Below are 24,707 nucleotides of genomic sequence, written 5' to 3' on the forward strand. Positions count from 1 at the left end.
AAAAATAGATCGTTTTGAGATGGGAGCATTTTCTAAATTTCATTTTTCTATGTTTAACTGCTAAATAGTTATTTAATGGTCGCCGTACTTTATGATACACCCGATAAAATTTAGAGCATGACGAACCTTTTATTTATTGAATGATTTTAAAGCAGTTTTTAAATTTGTAAAGACTGTTGTGTTATCATAAAATATTTCACCTACTTTATTAATATTAACAATAAAGTTTTGTTTGTTAGTGTTTTCCGTAAACGTCACTCAACAAATTTTCTCAGTGTATGGGTTATCGGCTTTCTTTCAATCTTGTTGACAAGAATATTAAAAAAACTAGTAAAAAGACAATATAGGATTTCAAATAGTCGACCTGAAAAAGCTGATTTCAAAGCAGACGACTTCAATGCAGAGGATAGAGTTCAGATATTCCCTTCCAGATTGTGAGCATATTCTGACTTTTTTCGGAGACAAATGAGCATATTCTTTCCAAACACAATAAAAAAACAAGTAGAGTATGAAGCTTTAGTGGTATTTCCCACATATTTCACGATAAATCTTTGTTTTATTCAAAAATTGATATGTCTAAACAATTTTTCGACAAAGTGCGGAGAAGATCCATTTTCCTCTTAGACATTTTTATCTGCTGAACTTCAACTGTTATTTTTAAACAATAAATTATTATGAACATAGCATTCATGTTAAAACTGATATCGAGCAAGAGTATAACGACTGTATTATTTGGTGATCCTAATAACTTTTTCTTATGTTTTGATCTCCATGTCACGGGTCCGAGACCTCTCATTCCCGAATTTTTATTTGAAGTTTAACTGAAAAAAATCACAGACTTCAAGAAATTCTTGCAACTATCAGAGAAGTTGCGAGAGAGCTGTTAATTTTCAACTTTGTTATAAGCTGTAAGAGAAAAAATGAAAACTTATTTAAATTTTAAACTCTTTGACTGTATGATTAGACAGGTCTTTTCTTTTTTTTTTAATGTGGTTTTGGATAATTTTGATCATATAGGCTACATACCGAGGTATGACAAAATTACATACAGAGGTGTGATCAAAAGTATTCAACTTAGGCTCATAAAAATAATAATACTTGACCTATTTATTCAATAATTTGTCTCCTTCAAAGTAGGCCCCTTCTGATACAATACATTTATCTCAGTGATAAGCATTGCTCCATTGAACAATTGTATTGTTCAATGGAACAATTTTTCAAAGTCATTTTTAGTGAACACCGTTAATCCTCTTGTCGCATTTCTTTTGATCCCTTCTCTCTCGTCAAATCACTTTCCTTTAAGCTTAGGAAAGAGACAAAAAACACAGGTGATGAGTAAGGAGCATGCTGAAATGGTTTTTTGTGTCGAACAGTATCTCTTAGCAGACCAAGAAGAGTTATGTAGTGCTCTTTATTAACAGTTTGTCCTTGAGAAGCATACTCGTAATGAACCATGCCTTGATAATCTAAAAAGAACTATCAGCATGACTATCTCATTGCTTCGTGACTGCCTGGCTTTTTTACCACGGAGAACTTGGAGTTTTCCAGTGGAATGACTGTGGTTTTGTCTCAGGATCATAGCCGTAGACCCACACTTCTTCTCCGGTTATTTTTTTTATAAAATCAAGTCTCTATTAGACATCTTAGCATGTTTTGCTCAACTTTTATTCAGTTTGTTCATGAGAAAGAAATTATGGAAAAAAATTTATTGCTATGTAATAAATTGTTATGCATTAACAACAATGTTAATTGTTTTGCATTCCGAGATCTTCCATTGAAATTGATTGCACTGAACCAAATAAAATTCTGACGTCATCTTCAAGCTCTCTAATTTTGGTTCGGCCATTTTTAAAACGACGATACAATTCTTTAATTTGCGGTTGTTCACCAAAAGCTGTTTGTGCCTTTCTTATTGTCTCTATTGCATGTCACCAATTTTCTGACAAAATTTTATGCAGATTCTCTGCTGAATCCGTTAGTCATTTTTAACGATAACAAAAAAAGGGCAACTCATACGTTTTATTTTCAAGACTTACTTTCATGTGTTTATATTTAAAATAATTAATATGGTGTCTTCGATCAAATCTATTTTTATCTCATAACTATTACTTTATATTTTGTGATGCTGCTGTGATCAAGGTTTTACCAAGATTTCCTTTGACCTAGCCAGGCAAATGTGAGGGCAGTTTTTTCTAAATTATGTATAGTAAGTACATCATCTATCCAGTCCTGACGTGATCTATAAATTATTATGTACCGATCAGAATAAAAGACAAGCAGCAACAGAATGGTAGCAAAATAGCAAAACCATAGCAACCGATTCGTGGAAGGTGATAAGGTCACTTTCCATGAATTTCCCCCTTCCGCTACAACTGGTTAACGCGATAAAAAATATTATATATACATACAGTATAATAAGAGATGATGTACTTACAAGCTTAAGTACTTTCTTAGGGCGCTTCAAAGAAAAATATTACTGTTTAATTTTATTGCATACGAAATCAATTCGATCATTCCAAGAGAACTTCCACCTAATTAGAAAAACACCCAGAAATTTTGTTATGTGGGTAACAGTAATACCATCTTTACAGTTTATGGGAATTTTAGCCACACATCAACCTGAGAAGCACCGTGTAACGATTATATTCATATTTAAAGTTAGATAATTACAAACCACCCAGTAGCTTTGTACTATTTGTTTCAGACTTCGTCATGGTTATGACTCATTTAAATCATCAGAAATACAAGTAAATCCTGCCTGAGAAACTTTCTCTTAGAGTAATAATGTTCAATTTATAGCCAGTCTCTGTGGTGAACAGTCCGAGATATATTTATAGGGTTGATTATCATTACTCGTAAAGCGTGTGATATGCAGATGTACAACAATATATCGGCTCAGTGAAGCTGAAGAATTCAACAAGAAACCACTTCACGACTTACTTCACCACCTATCTCCTTTTTATAACTGGGAATGTTTATACTATTCTTCAAAGTAATCGATGTTTCAGTCAGATCGCCTATAAACGTTTACTATTAATGAAAAACTAATGTACGCTAAACAAAATTACACACACACACACACACACACACACACACACACACACACACACACACACACGCACACACACACACGCACACACACACACACACACACACACACACACACACACACACACACACACACACACACACACACACACATATATGTATATATATATATATATATATATATATATATAGAGTAATTTAATTAAATAATTTCCATACGCTTTCAATATACGAGTAAAACGACATACGTTTCACTAAAACGATCCATAAAAAAGAGAGATATAATCTATTAAGTATAACATTTTTTCGTGTAAAAATATAATTTCATTTAAAGAATGGATTTCTTTTCTTTTTTTAAGTTTAAAAATTCATAAAGTTCTTTCACCCTGTAAACTTATTGATTGCCTGATGGACTTAACAACCTAGTGACACACAGTTCTGCTCAAGAATGAGTATTTGTTGTTGAGTAAATATTATTTTTCTGACTTTTTCCCCTTCAATTATGGATTTTTATTGTGAATTAAAATCAAAATATTTTGAACTTTTCTTTATATAAAACAAAAGACAAAGCATAATCTATTAAAAAAAAAATTATAAAAAGAAATATAACTAAAAAAAACCTTCAAAAATTATTCAGATAAAAATATATCAACTAAATGCGAATTTCATTTTGTAAATAATTATCAATTATAAAGTAATAGAAAAAAAAACAATTTTGACGGGTTCAGGTGTAGTACAGGCGGTATGGACTATTTTATAATAAGCTTTGTCTTTGACTGCTCGTATCGAAATTCCATACTTTTATTTTATAAATATAGGTATGTTTCTTATACTGGCTAATTAGGAAGCTTTTCGATGCAAAATCGGCTTCAAAAAATTTAAGTTGTTTTCGCTAATGGAAAATCCTTATCAGCTCTAAATATGTATGATGAATAGGTTGATACGAAGTAAACTAAATTAAACACATTTAATATTTATATTTATATTTTATTTATAATCTATTTAAACTAAACTAAATAAATTAATTAAAAAGAATAATAAGAAAAATATATATATAATAAATAAGTAAAATGTACCTTCGGTTCTTCAGAAGAAGCGCTGTGTTTTTTGCTACCAAGACATGCTTTCGTATGTATTGGTAATCTGTCTGGTTGAAACTTTCTTCCACATTTATCGCATGGAACTAATGATGCCTTAAAAAGAAACAAATACAAGTTTGTACATATTAATTGTATCAAATAAAAAAGAACTTTCTTATAATCTAACTATAATACTACCATGATAACTCATAACCCATTACGATACCCGAGAGAAATGCAGAAAAACTGAACTAATTTATGAAATTTAGTTCTTGCTGGACTTAAAAAAAGTCTATTAAGTTTTACGGTGTGCTGCATAAGCATTTACCAGTTAAGATAAAGAAAAAACTATATAAAGAACTTGATCAGAGCAGCATTAAAAAGAGAAAATTAATCAATAAATAAAAAAAACGGATAATAATATAAAAAAATAGCGGCACAAACAAAATCGGTATAGAATAAAATAAAAAACTCTGAAGGCGTTATTAATACATTTTTGATATTATAAGCTTGAAATGGAGGGGACGTTTCTTGCTGTCTATAATTTTCATTAAAACAGATTAAAACAGATTACGTTGTTGAATTCTTATTATCTTATAAAGAGTACAATCGATACAATTGTGATGTGCAAAAGTTGAAAAAAGAAAAAAACAAAACTATTTTTGTTTCAAACCAAACGATTTTTGTTTCAGTTTAGTATGGGACGAAAAGAAAATATGAAAATAAAACCTCACACCTAACTTCATTAATAAAGAGTACATTTAGTGCTCTGTATGAACAAAAAATAATACGTTCTCGTACATCTATAAAAACATGGTAAAGTTATTCAGTTTCATATTAAATAGTTTATATATAACGTGAATATCACACGGACACCATTGTTGACCATTTTATGATGTTTTCATTGTAAGAACGACATTGAGTTCGTAAAAGTTTCATGTATACTAACGCTAAAGAATGAGTGAAAAAAAGATGTTCATTGTTAAGACAATTGCAGAAATGTTACGTGTTACTACTTCGAAAATTTGATATAGCACAGAAGTCGTGCATTCGTGAGGGGCGAAAAGAAAGTAAACGAATTTCTCATAGCCAACAAGATTCGGTTTGTGCTTTTCCCTTTCATACACAGAAATGTATCAGATGAAAGCCCAGGAAATCGCCTATGAATTTAATATCGGCAAGAATGAAAGTACTATTTCTGATGTATCAAGACAGAAATAATGTAAAGCAAAGACTTATCGCAGAAAAGTGAGATCAGGATATTATTCCTGGTGGAATGACATTTACTCTTCAACCTCTAGATATCTGCATAAACCGGCCGTTTAAAACCAAACTTTGTAAGCACTACACAAAATGGATGGCTAGCACGACACCCGAGACGATTAAATCTGGTAAAATTAAGGAACCGTCTTGATACAGATTTATGAGTGGAGTTTTGCGGCTTAATCAGAAATACAGATTGATTTGAAAAAAAAATCGTTCAAGAAATATTGTTTTTCGAACGCTGTCGATACAACAAGGTAGGCCGCTTATATGTGGTTAAGTGATTACGACGATAATTACAATTCTACTTAAGACGGAAACTGGAGCACTGATGACAGTAAAGGTAAATACGTACTATAATTTTTGTAGTTTTAATAAAATATTTACAGTATAGACTTGGATTTACTGACAATATGCAAACACTATTATACGTTCAATTTCCTACGGTGATTCCTCGGCGATAATAAAATTTAAAAATAATATTTTTAAACTTTTTTATTTTTTAAACTTTTTACAAATTTTCAGAAAATTAAATAAATTATTTAACTAAATAAAAAGAAATTCCATCTTTTTAAGTTGCACGCCTAGTATACTACGTACCGTTTGAAATCTTAATAAGGCAAGTAAAATAATTTGGTTAATTTTTAAGTAAACTTTGTAAATAAATTAAATAAGACAAATATTTACTGAAGACTATAAAATCTACTACACTGAAGAAGGCAACTTTGAAAACTTTAGGTGGCTTAGTAGTGTCTCATAAATTTATTCATTTCTATTTTTCGTTAAGATATTTTCATAGTTTATTTTTGTTACACTTTTTTTGGGGATCGGGCCAACAAAGAAAGTAGTTTTGCGTTATTAATACTTAATCCCTTATTCTTTAATATGTTTGGATTATAATATTTGAGACTCTATGCTGAAACTAGATAACAGTAAGTAATCTTACGTATTTTCTCATTGCACCTTTCGTAATTTTTATCACGAAACAGGTTTCTCGCCTTTCATTTCATGCAAATGTCTTTGTTTTCATACGGTAAATCGATATTTTAAATAAAAATAAACTAAAAAATGATGTAAAAACGATTTAATTAAAATATTAAATAAAAATTAATATATCTTTTATAATTTTTTTTTTTTAAATCTCAATGTCAAACTTTCAACTGAGGATTAAAGGTTGTTTTTAATTTTGAGTCGATTTCTAAAAAAAAAATAAAAACTGGCAAAGACTTGCATAACTTTCCCTGGGAAAACTGAAAAGTTGAGTAACCTCCAAGGGCTACGTTCGCGTCAGACTAGAAAATTAAGTGCAACATTAACGTATGCAAGTATCTAAGAAAAGAATTTAATAAAAAAAATTATTCTCTTCTTTGAGATGTGAGACGCATGGTGACTGTATTTTTGTATTGTAACCAAACTTAAATGGTACAAATGACCATTTTCTCAGAATTAGTAGCGCAAAATTTCGTTAGCTATCGGTTAATCCAGTCTGGAGATATTTCCGGTCTCCGTAGCGCGAGTGGTAGCGTCTCGGCCTTCCATCCGGAGGTCCCGGATTCGAATCCCGATCAGGCATGGCATTTTCACATGCTACTTGTCATTCATCTCATCCTCTGAAGAAATACCGAAGTTTGGAGATATCAACTAAAACGATAAAAAATAAATTATCCTGCACCCCTGATTGAAATAAAAGCCAAAGCGACAAACAGAACTGAACACGCAATAAGTACAAGAAAAGAAAAAAATCTGTGGACACCACATGATTTCCTTGTACGTCTATTAAGTAACATATAAACATTTTTAAAAGTACATAAAATGTTTATTACACTAATAACTTCTAATTTTTTTAATAATTTTTTTAAATTGTTATTATTGAATTATTATGTATTGTAAACAATTTTTACAATCACAGGTTAATAATTATTAACAAATCAATATATTTAAATTAAAAAAAAGTTAGAAAAAAGGAATTTTTTGCAATGTATCAAAGATCGGGCATGTATGCTTCAGTGTACATGATGTTCTTCTGAGGGTCTATTTTTCAGTCACTCTGCAGTTAACTTTAATGTAAATAAAATTAAACAGAAATTCCAGAATAATTAATTAAAATTAAACAGAAATAAAATTTAGAAAATCCAAAAATAATACAATTCTAAATTATAATCTTCAATTAATATTAAATAGTCAGATGTTTTATCAAATCTATTACATATACATATACGTAATAATGTTTATTTAATTACAAACACATTTTTAAAAGAACATAAATTAACTTTTGAATTTTTTTTCATATTTTTTTTAATGTTATTATCGATTAATTATTTATTGAAATTTTTTGTTACAATTACGGGTTAATAAATTATTAATAAAATTATTCATATTTAAATTAAAAAAGTAAATAAATAAAAAGAAAAAAGTTAAAAAAAAAGAAAAGGAGTCACGTCGAAACTAATCAAAATGGATTCAGGGATGGTTAAAATGAATATTTCCGTCCAAATCTGAAAACCGAAATTTTTCGCTATCATAATACTTCCTTTACTTTGTACATGGAAGTAAAAAGGGATCTCCATCCCTTTATGGGGTTCAAATAAGACCTAAAGTATTTTAGCCTAAGGGGTATTAAATTATGACAAGAAATTTGACCTACCCTTTCAATAAATTTTGAGATACGGAACCCATGATGTTCATATCTCCCGTTCCCTTGACCGATTGTGACCAAAATTAACTTGCTTCAGGGTCCCATATTCAGATATCATAATGGCAAATTTCGCCTAAATAGTCTCCAAATAGTTTCAACCAGTCTGGAATTATCGTGCAAAAAACAGACCAACAAACAAACATGCATCCTTTAGGAAATATTTAATACCAAAATTGTGCCGCCTTTCGATTACAGCGAAAACTTCAAGATGGTAAAACCCTGACGTGCAAAATTTGACCCCATCACGTATACTTTCTGTTATATTGAATATCTACACGATGTAATCGCACAGCCGGTAAAGTAAAAATCGAAATTAAAAAAAAAAAACAAATATAATTTTTTACTTTTAATGTGAAATTTTTAAGTTTACATCTTTGTTGTTAAAAAGTTAATATAATTCCACTAATAAGTACACAGAATTTTATAACCGAAACTTTTAATTGTTTTCTGCATTAAGGTCCTCAAAATTTTACAAAAATCCAGGAGAGGGACATTTTATTAAAACTAGGAATATGTCCTCTATGTTTTATAAAACAATAGACGGGGAAGTAAAAATAAACTATTTCAGATTAAATACTGTTACATACGAAAGAGTATTTTGTTAATTTATTTTAAAAAAAAGTTTTTTTAAACTGAAAAACAATGTTAGTACAAATTAGAAAGTCATTAACCTACTCTAACAAAAATTAACCTTTTTTAAACGAATAAAATCATTATAATAATTATTTTTATTATTACAGTTTGGTTTCTTTTACCTGTCATAAAGAGAACTGCTGTTTTTATTACTTGAAATAAAGAAAATTGAATTAAACCCACAATTTATTTCTAGGAATTTTCTTCCGGTTACTGTTTTATGCATGGTAGGCTGACCTAACTTAAAGCTGAGGTCAATGAACTCAGTATAGCTAAAGATTTAACGTCCGATTGTAATACAAGATTATAACCGGTAAGTTTATAACACGCCAACTTACACAAACGACCACAATCATTTTATTAACTTACAGTTCTAATACGATTATTGAAGTTCCTAATATAAAACAGTACCTCTAATCACAATCACACAATGTGCTTCTCGGAAAAATATTTTTAATCATTTATTACAAAATAGAGTCTATACATGTATATGAATATGTCTGAACGCCTTCAAACGGTTTCAGTAAAATTTTCACGTTTATTTTGTCTGATTAAAAATTAGGATATAAAACATTTCAAAAATATTCTAGGGATTTGAACTTCCATCGTTAAAAAATTTCTTGTCATTTTACTGTTTTGAGTATCATTTTAGCGGTGGGGGGGATACATAAAGCCATAATTTAACCTTAAAACAATTTTGGAACTCTTATCATGACATTTTTTTATAATCTGCAAATTAAAGAATGCACCTAAATTAAGTAATTTCTCATTAAAGCATCATAAAAGAATGCATTATACTCGTATACCGAACCAAAGCTTGTTCCTTTCTATATTAGTTAAGAACGTTTACATTTTCGAACAAGAAAAAACGGGAAACGTGATTTTTGTATATTCTCGGCCTTTTTTATACCTATTTCCAGCCTCTAAAACTTGACAAAACAGTTTTGTAGAATGTACGGTTTACATATATATTAGACTATGAATCTCTATCTTGACACTCATTAAGTTTCATGTTGTTTCTTCCAATATTTTGGCGATCGTGGGACTTCAAAAAAATATATTACAATCTTCACATACTATTGCAAAACCTTTTTTCCCGTTAATAAACACTATTACAACAGAAATTGAATAATAAAGCTGTTCTTAAAGGTAGAAAAATGTTTCTTTAAAAACTGGAAAAGGCAAAATTAATAGGTTCCTAGACTTGATCATACGCGATAGAGAATTACGTACACTCTGTGTCTACTGTAGCCTACAATTAAAAAATCAACAAATCATCATGAAAAAATTAATGATATAAATATTATTTTTAGAATAGGTTTTTTTAAAAAGATATACTCATATTTTTAACTTATGAACCACTCTTTATCACTTAAAAATATACAATTTTTTGACGTAAAATATACCTCTTGTGACACCCAAGAGAAAACTGGAATCAATTCTAAAATTTGTTTTTCTCCTAACGGAACCGAGAAACACTCTAATACACCGGCAGACACATTTGTAGTTTAGTAGACTAAGAAAAGAGTTTTTGAAATTCTGAGTTGAAAATGTTACAATGGAATAACAATGAAATTAACTGTATATATTTTTTAATTTCTCTGTGAAAAACGAAGATATCATTCTGATTTTTGGTGTGTGTAATCTTCATGTGAATATCTAAAATCCAATTTCTAGATTTTCTGAAATTCGATCTTGAAAGGGGTGAAGAAAATTAAAAAGGTTTTAACAACGATTGCAAATTTCCGACTATATTAAATGAGATATTCAGTAGATTTTGTCTTTAAAATACTCTTCAGATAAATAACTAAAAGTTATTTTTAGGTTTTTTGAATTTCGATTTTGCGTGGACAGCATGGACAGTGTGGCGGCTCAACCAACAGAGCATAGCCATTGCCCACTGCCGTTGTTACTGTATATACGTCCAACTAGTTACACCAGCCGCCTCAGGATACTTGACTAAAAAACATAATAAAAAAAAAACCACGACGAGAAACGCAAGTAACTATCTAGAGCGGGCGAAGCCACGATAGAAAATATCTAATAAATTATCGCTTCGGTTTCTCTATTAAAGAAATCTTAAATTAAAAAAAAAAAAAAACTTTTATACAATATAAATTAGGTTTTATTACTTAAATTTAACTTTAATAAGCGGTTTAATTAACTTTTTAAAGGTTAATGCTGTAAAAGAAGCTCTGTATTTCTTTTTCATATAATTACCGTGTTATTGTTCTGGAAACAACAGTTTAAATATTCTCTTTAAGTACTCCCAGTATATGTAGATTATCGGTGTAGAACGTTTTCTTTACAAAACGATTCCTAAGACGTTTACAACAATTAACTAATAAATCCAACTTATTATACTAGTTTGTTTTTTTTATTAATGACTTTTTAACAAAAGAAACCGAAGCGATAGAATATTATATACTGTTTCAATTTGTTTTATCCTAAGTCTTTTACCTCAGATTAAATTAAAGAAAAGAGACACGTTTCTCAAAATAATATGTTTTATTATTAATTTAAAATAACACTTCTTAATGTAAGTCCCTTAACAAAAAAAAAAAAAAAAAATCGGATGTGGACACCACATGTCTTCCTTGTACGTCTATTAAATTACATTTACACAATTTTTTAAAATGAAAAGTACATAAAATTTTATTTCATTAATAACTAATCTGATAATTATTATAATATATTATAATTTAATATATATTTTAATAATTATTAATAAATCAATATATTTAAATTAAGAAAAAGAAAGAAAAAGAAGATGAAGCCTGATTCGACCGATGTGCCTTCCCCTTTTAAGGTCCAAATATTTCATTAATTAAACTTATTTCTCTATAACTCTGGAACCAATGAAAATAAGTATTGCTTATGATATGTCGTTGAAAAGCTCTCAATGAGGGCTTATTACTGCAGTTAAGGAAAAGTCCAAAATTCAATTTGTTTTTAATTTTGGGCTTTTTTTGGACTCTTTTGGATCATTCGATTACAGGGGAGGTGCGCAGCTATATGTTACTACAGTCCTGAAGCCAAAATTTCAACGTTCTATGGCTAATCGTTTTTGAGTTATGCGAGATACACACGTACGTACAGTGGTCACGCCGAAACTAGTCAAAATGGATTCAGGGATGGTCAAAATTGACATTTCCGTTCAAATCTGAAAACCTAAATTTTTCGCGGTTACAATATTTCCTTTATTTCATACAAGGAAGTAAACAGTAATATTAAATTACATCTTGGAATCGACAAACCTGGGTTTTCACAGACACTTAAAGCAACAGCGATAATGTTTTCAGCCGATCTGTTACTATGTTGACGGAATTTCATCTTCATATCAGCAATTTGAACAAATTTCTTAAATTTAGAAATTAGTTTTTCATTCGCTCTACAAGATGATGCTTAATTACGACCACCACTAACTTTATGAATTGTCACCGCGAAATTTTCACCAAATTCGTAACGAATTATTACAATTTCTTTGCCTTGTTGAAGAATATGTTCCATTTTTTACTTTATTAAATGTGTTCGTTTTTTAAATTTAATTGTTTTGTTTCTAACAACAGTTGTTCATAAATAACATATGTAATAGTTGAAAAATAATTATTAATAATAATTATTAGTTCAGATAATTATTTATCTCTTATTACCCGTTAGAGGTATAGTTATCTATTAACAACCCGTTATAAGACTCTAGGAAAATTTTGAAAATGTATTGTTAAAAAGAGAATTTACGACTTTATTTAATCTTTGTTTGAAACTGCGTTATGTTTTTTCTTTATAGAACTCAGTGGCAACTTAAATTTCAGCTAAGTTTCACCAGAAAGATCTGATGATGATACATACTATTTTAGGATAACTAAATGAAGGAGAAACTCAACGTACGGTGGTCGATAATATTTAAAATAGAAAATTTTGTTAACATTTGGAACAACTAACACATGCATTCAAACCATTTTACAATATCACATGCTTATCTTTCTACTCGTATGATTTTATGTGGCGTTTTCTAATGTAACTAATCTAACTGATTATACAGAATGTATTAGACACGTTGATAAAATAGAATAATTATATAATTTACATATACTTTTCCTTTAGTCGTGAAATTGAGTTATTGTGAAGGCAGATTATAATTTCACAATAATTAATTTATTATCCGACCAGTGTAATTCCTATTTATGAAAAAAATAGTGAAAACAACCTTGTGACTGGGAAAAAAATAGATAATTACAGTTGAACCCACGTATATAGTTATTTTCTGTAGTGATGTCATGACGGATAAGAAAATCAGCCAATAGTAGGATAAAGATATTTTACAACACTTAACGGTATTAATAGATTAAAAATCATATATCAGTAGTAAAGTTAGGTAAAAATTGGGCGTGATAGGTAAACGAATGATAGCCGTTTTTCTCAGGAATAAATAAAGATAGAAACTTGCGATTTGTTTTATTTTAAAGTTCATACTCTTCTATACATTCTGAATGTACAGTTTTAACTTTCGACAAAAAATAAAAGTACTTTTCGGAATCCGACATTTTTCTTATATACATATTTATTTAAGTACTTTCCTTGAATAAATTTGGTATAGTTTAATTAGTTTAGTCAACATAAAACATAAATCAACATGAATAAGTGCCTTAATAGATAAATGGCAGACAAAACATCATCGGCAATCAAAAATCCCTTATACCATCGAGCTCTTTTTGTCAGAATTTTCGGCAAGTCAAGATCTTTTTCCTACTAAAATAGGAGAAGTTGTAAGAAAATATGATCTTGAGTACATTAATGCTGGATTTACTGTCACGGATGTAAACAATGAGCTACGATCTAAATGTGTTATAGACTTGAAATCCTTTCAAAACAAAGAATGACAACCCCTCATTATTGAAACTGCAACATACTACTAAATATTCAACGTTAGAAAACAATTCTAAAGATTATTTTGTTCGAAAATTGCCAGAGAAAAAAATGCACAAAGAAAATTACGTCTGTCTTTTACAGACAATACTCAGAAAGCAATTGAGACATCTTTCTTAATGAGCTTAAGAAAAGCAGAAGAGTGGAAAAGGCCACACAATCGGTGAAAAGCTGTTGTAACCCGTTGCGAAAGATATGGTGGCTTGTACAATAGGTGAATTTTTAGCCAAACATACGATACTGCTGTCAAATGGTACCGTGGACCGTCGAATTGAAAGCATAGAATTAAAGGTTAGAGAACTTAATAGGTAAAGTCAAAAACAATAATATTTTTCTCCATACAACTCGATGAGAACACTGATTTAAGAAACTATATTCAACTTATTGTTTACTTGCGGTATGTATTTCAAAGTATAATTAAAGAGGGTAATTTATTTTGTAATTAAATCAAAACATACACGAACTACCGCCGATTAAATATTCATACTGGATGCCACTCCTGGAATCCTAACTAGCAACGAAACAAAATTTTTTAACAGAATTATCTTGCGATGGAAGTTTGGAAATGGATACACTAAATTAGAGTTAAGTGAATTTTGGCTAACTGGTAAAAATGAATATGCATTGCTGTTCAGAGACGCATTATTTTTAATTTAATTTTCTATCGCATATTTCTGTGAAACGGGATTTTTTGCTATAGTGACAGTAGAACATAAATTTCGTAATAAACTGAACCTTGACTCAAATTTGCTTAAAATTAAGTTCAACACCAGATATCTTTCCTACAAGCGTGGAACACCAACCTTCTCTCTGAATTTTTAAGCTTTAGGAATATTGTAATAATTAATGTACGCAAATGTATAATGTAACATTTCTTTGTAAATACATGTTTATGCAAAAAATGACTAAAAAATATAAATAAAAAAATTTGTAATAAATATTTTTATCTTTTTCTATTTTTTTTTTTTTTTTTAATAAAATAAATAGTAATTTTCACAAAGTGTTGTAATTTTTATTACATTACCATTCTGGGATGATAATATATTATTAGGATGGCGATATAACTCAATCGCCATCCTAATGACATATTACATATTTAATAGTTCAGTGATCTGTAATCACACGTGTGGTACGTAAACAATAATTGAGAATCGCTGCCCTGAAGAATATGTGTACACTTTTATTCATTAAATAAAAGAGAATACCTCTTTAATAATTAATTTCACATCGGTTAATTACTTTCTGCAACGTAGAAAGATCAAAGAATTTTTTTAATATAATTAGTCACTGTAAGCTTGTCAATTAAATAATTAAAAATTGTAATTTCTAAAATAAATTTCTCTCAATTGTTCCCAATGTAAAACATTGTAACAATCATTATTGTACATTTAGTAAAAAGTATTTTGTTTACTGAAATTATTAGCTTAACAATATCTTCCTTTTATGATGTGAAGTTTTCTCAAAAGTAAATGCATAAAGATGAAGTCGACATCATTGTTAACAGCGGTTGTGGGTAGAAAACCGTGACGTTTACGCCCATGGTTGAATCATGTCCAGACGGCAATGTCTTCTATAATAGATTCGATTATCTACCTCCATGTTTATTTGTTCTCCTGCGTCATCTCACTTAATATTTTACCGATACAAAAGAAAAAAAACGTTTGGTGGGCGTATACTAGAACTGATTTTACTTTTTTTTACGTCATATTGTAATACCGGAAAGGAAAAATAGAATAATTGCACAACAAAGTAAAATATTGTTCGACATGCTGCAGTGCCAGTATCGATTGTAATCACACACATACACACGCGAGCGCGTTAAATTAAAAATGGATATTTGGTCATCTTTATTTTTTCTTAACTACTGCTTGTAGGAAGAAAACTGTTGATTTTGATACTTTACCAGTTACCTAAACGTTTCCGAAGTTATTTATCATCGTCAGAAATGGTAAAAGTAAAATCAAAACACTTAGAATATTACCGATTTTATAGCTAATCAATTTAATACAATTCGAAAAGATATTAGATTTATTATCAAAGTTTGTTATAAAAACAGAAAGCAGAGCTTTTTGAATTATTAGACAATCGTTGAAATCCAGTGCTTAAGCAATTTCTGAAATTTAAATTTGCAAATATACAAAATGTTTCAGGAACTTTCTGCCACACTTTATAGATGTATTCCTCTATATCATGTAACCATACATCTGGAAACTGTTTGTTTCGAGTTACGACTAGTAAAGAATTTCAAACAGAGTTCTGTTCTGTAAAGGTCAAAATAATGCAAACTAAAACTCTACTGACACGAATTATTGTGCAAAATTAGCGGTTCTATACGTAATCTTAGACAAAAACTTAAAAATTTTCTCCTAAAAATTTATCTCTAGCAATTTCCGAGAAGAAAACTGTTGTAAATCCCAACAAATTTAAGTCGAAAAGCACCGGTTTTTCAAGGCAAAATTTGTAGAAAATTTAAATCTGATAAAATCTGTATAATTAAAAGTCAATAAAAACCGAATAAAAATACATTTTACTGAAAACCAAACAAAATAAAAATTCTCAAACTTGTACCGCAAAAGAGTAAAAAACTCTTCATGCGTGGTTGTGTATTAGTTAATCTCCGTTTCGCTTATTCCCAGATGAGGTTGACGTATTTTTTAGGATGACTTCTAATATTAGGTATGGAGCGTTGTTGGCAATAGTTTAAAAAAAAAATCCGTTTACGGAAGAGCGATAAGAAAGTGCAAATTTAATGAAAGATGTTTAATAAAAGGTGACTTTATGTTTGACGGATATTTTTATGCTACATTTGAGCGGCTAACATATTTTTATATTTATGTTTTGGAAAACATTTTGTGATATAGCTAGGGTTTGTTTACCCAGATGTTGTTTACAATTCGTAATGATTTGTTTATGTTTATTTATATTTAATTTGATTTGTTATAGACTGATTTACAATGGAAGGATGATTTTATGTTATACTTGAACACTGACAATGAAATTTTTTTCTTCGACTTATATTTGGAATATCCTAAGCCCGGGACCCTGGTGAAAACTAGTAGGGGAGGAAGGTTGGTCTGCTGCTGACAGGCCAATGTAGGCATGAACCCAATGGAAAACTAGTCAAATGTACGAGATAATGCTACCGCATCCGGGATTATAGTAGATGCGCTGGCACATCCGAGGACAACCGAGGACAGGGTGCTGGCGTACAGTGTGATACTGGCCAACGATACTAAATTGTTATAAAATGCTAGTTTCGTACACAATGCTCGTTTTCCATCGGCACCCACAACAACGTACTGGTTCCGAGCTCAGCCTCGCCCATACGTTCGTTAAGGGATCAAAAAAGAAGAAGAAGAATGAAAGATGGTATTTTTTTACGATGATAATTTCATTTTTAATTGTTAGTATAAAATAAGTTTTAGGAATGCTAAATTTTATTTTGATAAATATTTTAAAAAATTATGCAGAGCGTAACGAATTTTTTTTATCGTCTACATTAGAACAGCGTTTCCATAAAAATCTGAAATTTTGTAAGATTACTTCCATTTATGAAAAACATTAAATAATAAAAGAGTTATCACAAATTATGTTATGTGATTTTGATTTAATAGTTTATTATTTTTAATATAAAATTTGCTTAGGAGCGAAGTCGGGAAATTCTTTGCCCCTTTTTTTTTTGTAGCGCTGCTTTGTACTTGACTGTACCAATTTCAAATATAGTATAACACTGCATTACGTATCAGCAAGCCAGGTTTAGCAATCAGAAACCCCGATTTGAATCCTTTAGATATCTATGTGTGCGCAAAGATCAGACGATAAAAATGAACTAAAACTGTCCGATACTAGTATAGGAGACTTCCGTAATAAAGCGCATGGTCGATATTCCCAGGCGCTATTAATCCAGTCCAGTACTGATTCAGTATTCATCCATCCCTTTTCTCGTAGGACAATATCAGTGGAAATGTTTCACCCGATTTTTAAAACAAAATTACCGAGCGACGTTATTTTTCGTTAACAGGTAAGACTAGCTGTAAATTAATCCGTACCATTATTTAATACATCGGAGGTTTCAGAACTTTCATCCGTTAAATATCTGTGGAAATCGCGTGCGTACGTACGTATATATGCGCTGCACGTTTTTCTTCTATTTCCAGATATATCGTGTTTTTTCGCCGAAATATTCTCTTGTTATTATCGGCTATGAAAAATGAGTTTTCTTTCTTTTTCCACTCGCGAATGCAGAAGTGTGTGCTACATCAAATTTTCTACATGCAGCACCAATTTTCAAACTTTTCTGAGAAAGCAGAAACTTGTAAATTTTTTACTACAGTGAATGTACGCAATCTCTTTTCTTCACTCATTTTGTAGTTCTACAGTACACGAAAGATTTATGTACTTAACAGACGTTGTTACAATTGTTACAAAGAATACTGATCATAAAACGACTACAAAACGGTCGATAAAAATATTTTAGTATGAAACAAGAATAGCCTAAGTGTGAGAAAAACGGAAAAGACAGCTTGCGATAAGTCTGACGCTACGTCGTAGATATGAGATTAATTTTCTTATACCGATAATTACTTCTAACAAATTATTTTATTTTATCTAACTGAATGTAGGTTCGTAGTCAAAACAAAGCAATTTATATTATAATTATGTATGAATGGATTAATATATATATGTTTAATGATTACATCAACATCAGTATAAAATCCAAATAAGAATATATGTATATTATATATACTAGCATCCTCTCATTTGCGTTTCTTGAAGCGGTCAATTTTTTTTTTTTTTAGTCAAGTAACCGGAGACAGGTCCAGTCAGTCGCGTCGCACAAATTGTTTGTGCGACGTTATGCACTGTTATTGTAACAGTGCAACATTGGAAGAGGCTGAAGAGCCGCCTCGCCGTTCACCGTCGCACCCCTTAAAAATCGAAATTCAATAAAAATTGAAAATGGTTTTAAAATACAGTATATATATCTAAAGAATATTTGCGCGCTAAAAAATAGAGCTCCCATCGCGGTTTTCCCCGATCTATATGGCTACTAGCGTTTCCCGTTGCAGTGAGGGGTTATTTAACCGATCATGGCCCACTTCGCTCTCCCTTCCCATCCAACCAGACCCCGTTCGACCCCTTGGACCCCGTTGTGTTCATTAAACTCATGTTTGTGAGAATAACAGAATTAATGATAGATAAAAATTAAAGCTTGCTTAAATTATTAAAAAAAATTAGTATATTGGAATTTCTTCAAAGCAAAGGGTCAGTACAGGACCCGAAACTTTGAGTGATTTAAGAATGTGGATTTCAAAACAGTTTGCCTTCATCTTAAAAATATTAGTTTTTTCCTGTTTAGCTTCCGGGAATCACCATCAGGTGTTACTTCAGAGGATGAATGAGGATGGTATGTATGCGTGTAAGTGAAGTGTAGTCTCAGGTCGACCATTTCTGAGATGTGTGGTTAGTTGAAGCCCAACCATCAAAGAACACCGGTATCCACGATCTAGCATTCAAATCCGTATAAAAGTTCAAATCCTTGTAAAGGCAGCCTTTACAAGGATTTGAACGTTGGAACTCTCGACTTCGAAATCAGCTGATTTGCGAAGACGCGTTCGCTACTAGACCAACTCGGTGGGTAAAAAAAAAAAAAAAAAAAAAAAAAAAAAAAAAAAAAAAAATTAGTTATAACTGGTTTCCCGTACAAACAAGGTAAAAATGTATTATTCCTGGTTCTTGGCGTTACACGACAAACACTATTAGGAGGTGAACGTACTCCGTTTCTCAATTTTTTAATTTTGTTTTTAAGTAATCGGAGGCAAGTACAGCCAGTCGCGTCGCACATATAATAATAGTCGTTGTGTACGTTGAACCGCAGACATCGTTGCAATCTTAAAAAATTTAAATTCAAAAATGGTTTGTAGATACTTATCTGAAAAATTATCTGCCTCCGTCTACTGAATATTTTGTTTACTATAATTGGAAATTTTACAATCATGTTCAAATTTTTCTACCTTTGAAAACAGGTTTTTTTTTTCGAAAAAAGGAATTGCGGAAACACACTACAGTAATCCAAATACTTTAATATAAACGGGCGGCCCTAAGAAATCGTAAAATATAAGATATCATTTTATTATCCCCTAGAATAGTTCGCATGTTAAACTTGCGACGCAGTGCCGCATAACAGATACAATCCACAAGGATGTGATGCTTAATTGGCAGTCGCAGCGAGTACAAACGGGTGCATCTTTTGCGTCATCAGATATCATTGACTTAGCCTAATGTGCCCTATTCGCAAACTGTAAATAATAACCTCCTCTCGACGGTTATTTCTGCATGAGGAACTCCACGGTAACACAGTATTCTTAATTGGATGAAATTTATTGTTAATATTAGCATCCTATTCACTTTTGTCTTTCATAATGAACCACCTTACTTTAAAAAAACAGACAAGATCGTTCGAAGCGATGAAATTTGTGAAAAGAGTCTGGAAACAAGCCTCCTTTGCCGCACCATCAGCACGCTCATTGCCTGAAATTTTAATATGGCTGGGGATCCAACAGAAGCTCACTGTTTATTACGGTGATTCATTTACGAAATAACACAATGAATCTCGCAGACAACAGGGTATCTGGAATACACGTCTTTGTTAATCGCCTGTAAGGCACTTGCGGAATCTGAGCAAACAACATGTCGAAATTTTGAGCTAATTATATGTAAGATCTTATTAACGGCATACAATTCCACAACGAAAATACTGGTGATGCTGGGTAGATCAAACATGTATGTTTTATTGCCAACCACAAAAGCACAACCAACAGTTTATAAGTACGGATGTATATATATATATATATTTTTGTATGAGATTTTGGACAAGTATTACTCTAATGGATCTTTCTTGTGGTATAAGATTCGAAAAATGTTATAATAAAATTCTGTCCACTTTTTTCCAATTACCAGTGTGGTATTTCGGTAAGTAAAAAAAGTGTCATAATAATAAATAATTTTTAATAATAACAAAAAATCAATCGCCTAAACAGACCACTGTTAAATATGGAACATTATGTTTTACGATCAAGTTATCTGCCTTGAGGTAAGTCCTTTGCCTCATATCAGTTTCCATTCTAATCTTAATTTTTAAGAACCTGATAGTTTCCACTTCCTTTTAGATCGTCTATAATCTCTAAATTTCTCTAGTCTCCTTTCTTTGAACATTTTATTATCCTTTCATCATTGTTTTAATCAATTATTTTTCTCTCATGACTTGTAGCTTATTACTTTTCCTGTTTTGATTAAGTTTCTGTTCTAATTAATTCTCCTCATTATTTTATCTTCAATATACATATTAGAAAAGCTGGTAAAAGACCGAACATTTACCTTACTTTTCTTCCTTGATCAAACAATTTGGTTTGAGCGTCCTTTATTTGGACAAACATTTTCTGAAGCTGGTACAATTCTTCGATTGATATTTATTTTTTCAATATTGACATGTTATCTGGCTTTTTTAATATTTAAATTAGTTTATCCCATTTGGCACGATGGGATATTTTTTCCATATCTATAAAGCATGATTTTATTTCTTCCTTAGTATATCTCTCACCAATAATTAATTCTTATTACTCCAGTTGCATTCTCGTCTTCCTGCCTTCAATCCATAGTTCTTTTGTAATCATTTTCTCGTTTTTTCTGTTAATTTAAAAAACTTCTGCAGAAGAATTTTTCTGCTTAATGTAAAATTAAATAAATTGTCTTGTAATCTTAATAATTTTCTGCATCGTGTTTTTTAGGGATTACAAACGTTTTAGGGATTTTATATACCTCTACAAACACACCGACATAATAATTGATACAATTATAATTTAAGGTAAAAAACAGAAAGAAATAAAAAGAAAATAATCTACAAAAATACAATGTAAACAAAGATTATTTATTTGAAAGCTTCAACCGCTATTATAATAAAATAAAAATCGCGGATTTTGAACAATGCCCTTATTGTTTGCTTTTGCCATAATAATAGACTAGTGTGCTTCGACCATGACACGGTTTTATTGAGTGATAAATAAAATACTAATAGGATTAAATACGGATAAAAACATAGGAATTAAGTAAACGTATCATATTGTTAATCATAAAGATTATTATTTATTTACTTCAGTTGCACCCTCTTAAAAACAAATTACAATATACATCCATATACTGTTTATACAATAAAAATGAATCTAAACAAAATAAATAAATAAATTAATAAGTAGATTTCAGCACAACTAATTCTAATATAACAAAATTGACCTAAATGAGCGATGCTAATTGGCTTAAAAATTTTAACATCTCAGTAATTATGAAAGAGTATCATAATTAATGACGAAATAATAATAATTATTATTATTATTTAGCATTGCTAATCCAACGGCACAGAAAAAATGCGATGAAAGTAAAATTGAAAAGAAAAAGTGATTTGAATAAAAATTCACACACACACACACACACACACACACACACACACACACACACACACACACACACACACACACACACACACACACACACACACACACACACACACACACACACACACACACACACACACACACACACACACACACACACACACACACACACACACACACACACACACACACACACACACACACACACACACACACACACACACACACACACACACACACACACACACACACAAATGGATAAATATTTTGTATAAATTTCTTTGTAATCTCAAAAAGCGTTATATTCACATGTGAGAGTTTTCAAATATTTAAGGTAGTGTCATTTTCTAAATACCAAGGTGCATAATTCAAGTACCTTGTACTAATATACTTAATTTTTTACTGGAATTTTAGGTTCGTTACATTAGGTTTTGCAAAGCCATATTTTTGGCATACATGCATTCAGGTAGCTCGGAGGAAAAATTTAAATATTAGTAATATTTGGATAAATGATAGTCGTGACCGTCTGTTGATAAACGTATATGTTGTTTGTATTGATTTTATTGTAATTTCCGTTTAAATGAAAACATAATCATACCAAATAAGAAATCTTTTTTTTTTCGGAGAGGTCAAGATTTTATTTTAATTAAATTATTATCCGTAAAAAAATTGTTTAAAATTAGTTTTATGTATTTCAATTGCATAAGAAAGATTTTCTGTGATTAAAGTGAGAAAAACAACTTTTATTCAAGAATAATACTCCAAGACTATATACTACAACAACTATAGTTATTATGTCAAAGTAGAAAGATTAATACAGAATAGAACAATTTTTGAAGAGGTTTATTATACAACCGAAATAGCTTAATTGCAACAATAATTGTAAAAAATCGTTAAAAGTTGGTTGAACAAAACTCTTGTTAAAGTGGATGGCTACACGTATTCATGCTTAACTACTATTTTGGTGTCACCAATATTAAAAGATACTATTATTTTAAGTGTGATAGCAGCTATAATTGATAATTTTAAATTAAAAAAGCAATATTTTTTCTTTCAGAAAGAAATTTGTTCAATTTTCAACAGTATTAATAATTTTTTTTTTTTTTAACTATCACCAGTAATCTATACTTTAAATGAGAAAAACGAGTAAAAAATCGATTATGTTTAATGGCCATAACAATAGGGACTAACACTATGTAGTATAATAATAGGTAAAGAAAGAAAAGTCTAGCCGGTCCAGAACCACTACTGATCTAGTAACCGCAACCTACTTACGGAACACTTAATAAAAAAAATATCCCAAAAATATCTTTTCTTTATTAGCGGCTATATAATTATCCTTTCTATTGTGTTCTTAAATTATTTTTTAAACTCAATATACTATAAGTAGATTTTATAAAATCATGAACGTCCAATTTTTTAAATTTTTAATACAATTTTAGTATGCATTACACGCTTGTTAACCTTTGTTGTTTCTACAATTAAAAAATTAAGTTTTTTACTTCCTTTTACGAAGTAAAGGAATTTTTAATCTAGGACTGTTGTAACATCTAGTTGTGCACCTCTCCTTTTGACTGCAATCGACTGAACCAAAAGTGTCCAAAAATGCACAAAATCCAAAAAAATTTGAATTTTGGACTTTAAGTGCAGTAATAAGCCATCATTGAGAACTTTTCAACGATATATCATGGGTGGTAATTTTCATTAGTTCCAGAGTTATAGACAAATAACATTTTAGTTAATGAAATAATATTTGGATCTTAGAAGGGCACATCGGTTTGAATCAGACTTCATTTCCGTTTTTTTTTTGGAACTTTTTACTTTTAATTTAAATGTATTGATTTTTTAATAATTAGTTTAACTGAAAATAATCTAATTTACCAGTTTAAAATTAATCAGTTTATCTAAAATAATTAATAATATTAACAACAAAAAAAAAATTTATATGAAAAAAATTAGTAACAGAAGTTACTAATAAAATAAAATTTTATGCACTTTTCATTTTAAGAAATGTGAATATATAATTTAATCGGCGTAGAAGGAAGTCATGTGAAGCCCACATCAGATTTTAGGTCGATTTCATAAGAAAGCTACCTATTGTAATGGGTTCCATGATTAAAGATTAACTTCAATCTTTTCATGACTTTCATGGTACCACGTTGAAGATTTACTAAAGAAAGATTGTTTGTTCCTTGAGGAACAAACAATCTCCAATCGAGGAAAAAATAGCCAAATGGCTATTTTGGATCCTAGGAAAAAATATATCTTAGCTAGTCAACACAAAATCAATAATCACCGATATGCTGCTCCCATCTTAAGTAAAGATTTTCCAAGGACTTTTGAAAGGGATGAATGAATGCTAACTACTTTAAAGCACTCTTTGGGCTGGTTTACTTTTATCATTTCAGGGTCCTCTGTAGCATTTGTATTACAATCTATACTTTCATTACCCATGATTTAGTCCTCTTAAGAACTCTTCCGGGGATTTTTATTATGTGATCGCTGAAAATATGCGATGTGGATTCAAGTAATTTTAATACCAACATAACTAGCTTTGTATTTGTGCACCTTTGCCTATGAATCAGTCAGTTTTTTACCGGGTGAGCAACTTAAAAA

General features: G+C 30.2%; 1 protein-coding gene across 2 annotated transcripts in view; it reads right to left on the reverse strand.

The window, feature by feature from the left end:
* LOC142321552 (uncharacterized) overlaps nt 1-24,707 on the reverse strand; it is a 96,921-nt gene that overhangs the window by 17,831 nt on the left and 54,383 nt on the right. For both annotated transcript variants that reach the window (XM_075359723.1, XM_075359722.1), the window contains one exon: nt 4,125-4,241. In XM_075359723.1, coding sequence (XP_075215838.1) covers nt 4,125-4,241 — 117 coding nt within the window. The remainder of the gene's footprint in view (nt 1-4,124; nt 4,242-24,707) is intronic.

Source organism: Lycorma delicatula, chromosome 3 (genome assembly GCF_047948215.1).
Source record: "Lycorma delicatula isolate Av1 chromosome 3, ASM4794821v1, whole genome shotgun sequence".
Taxonomy (NCBI): domain Eukaryota; kingdom Metazoa; phylum Arthropoda; class Insecta; order Hemiptera; family Fulgoridae; genus Lycorma; species Lycorma delicatula.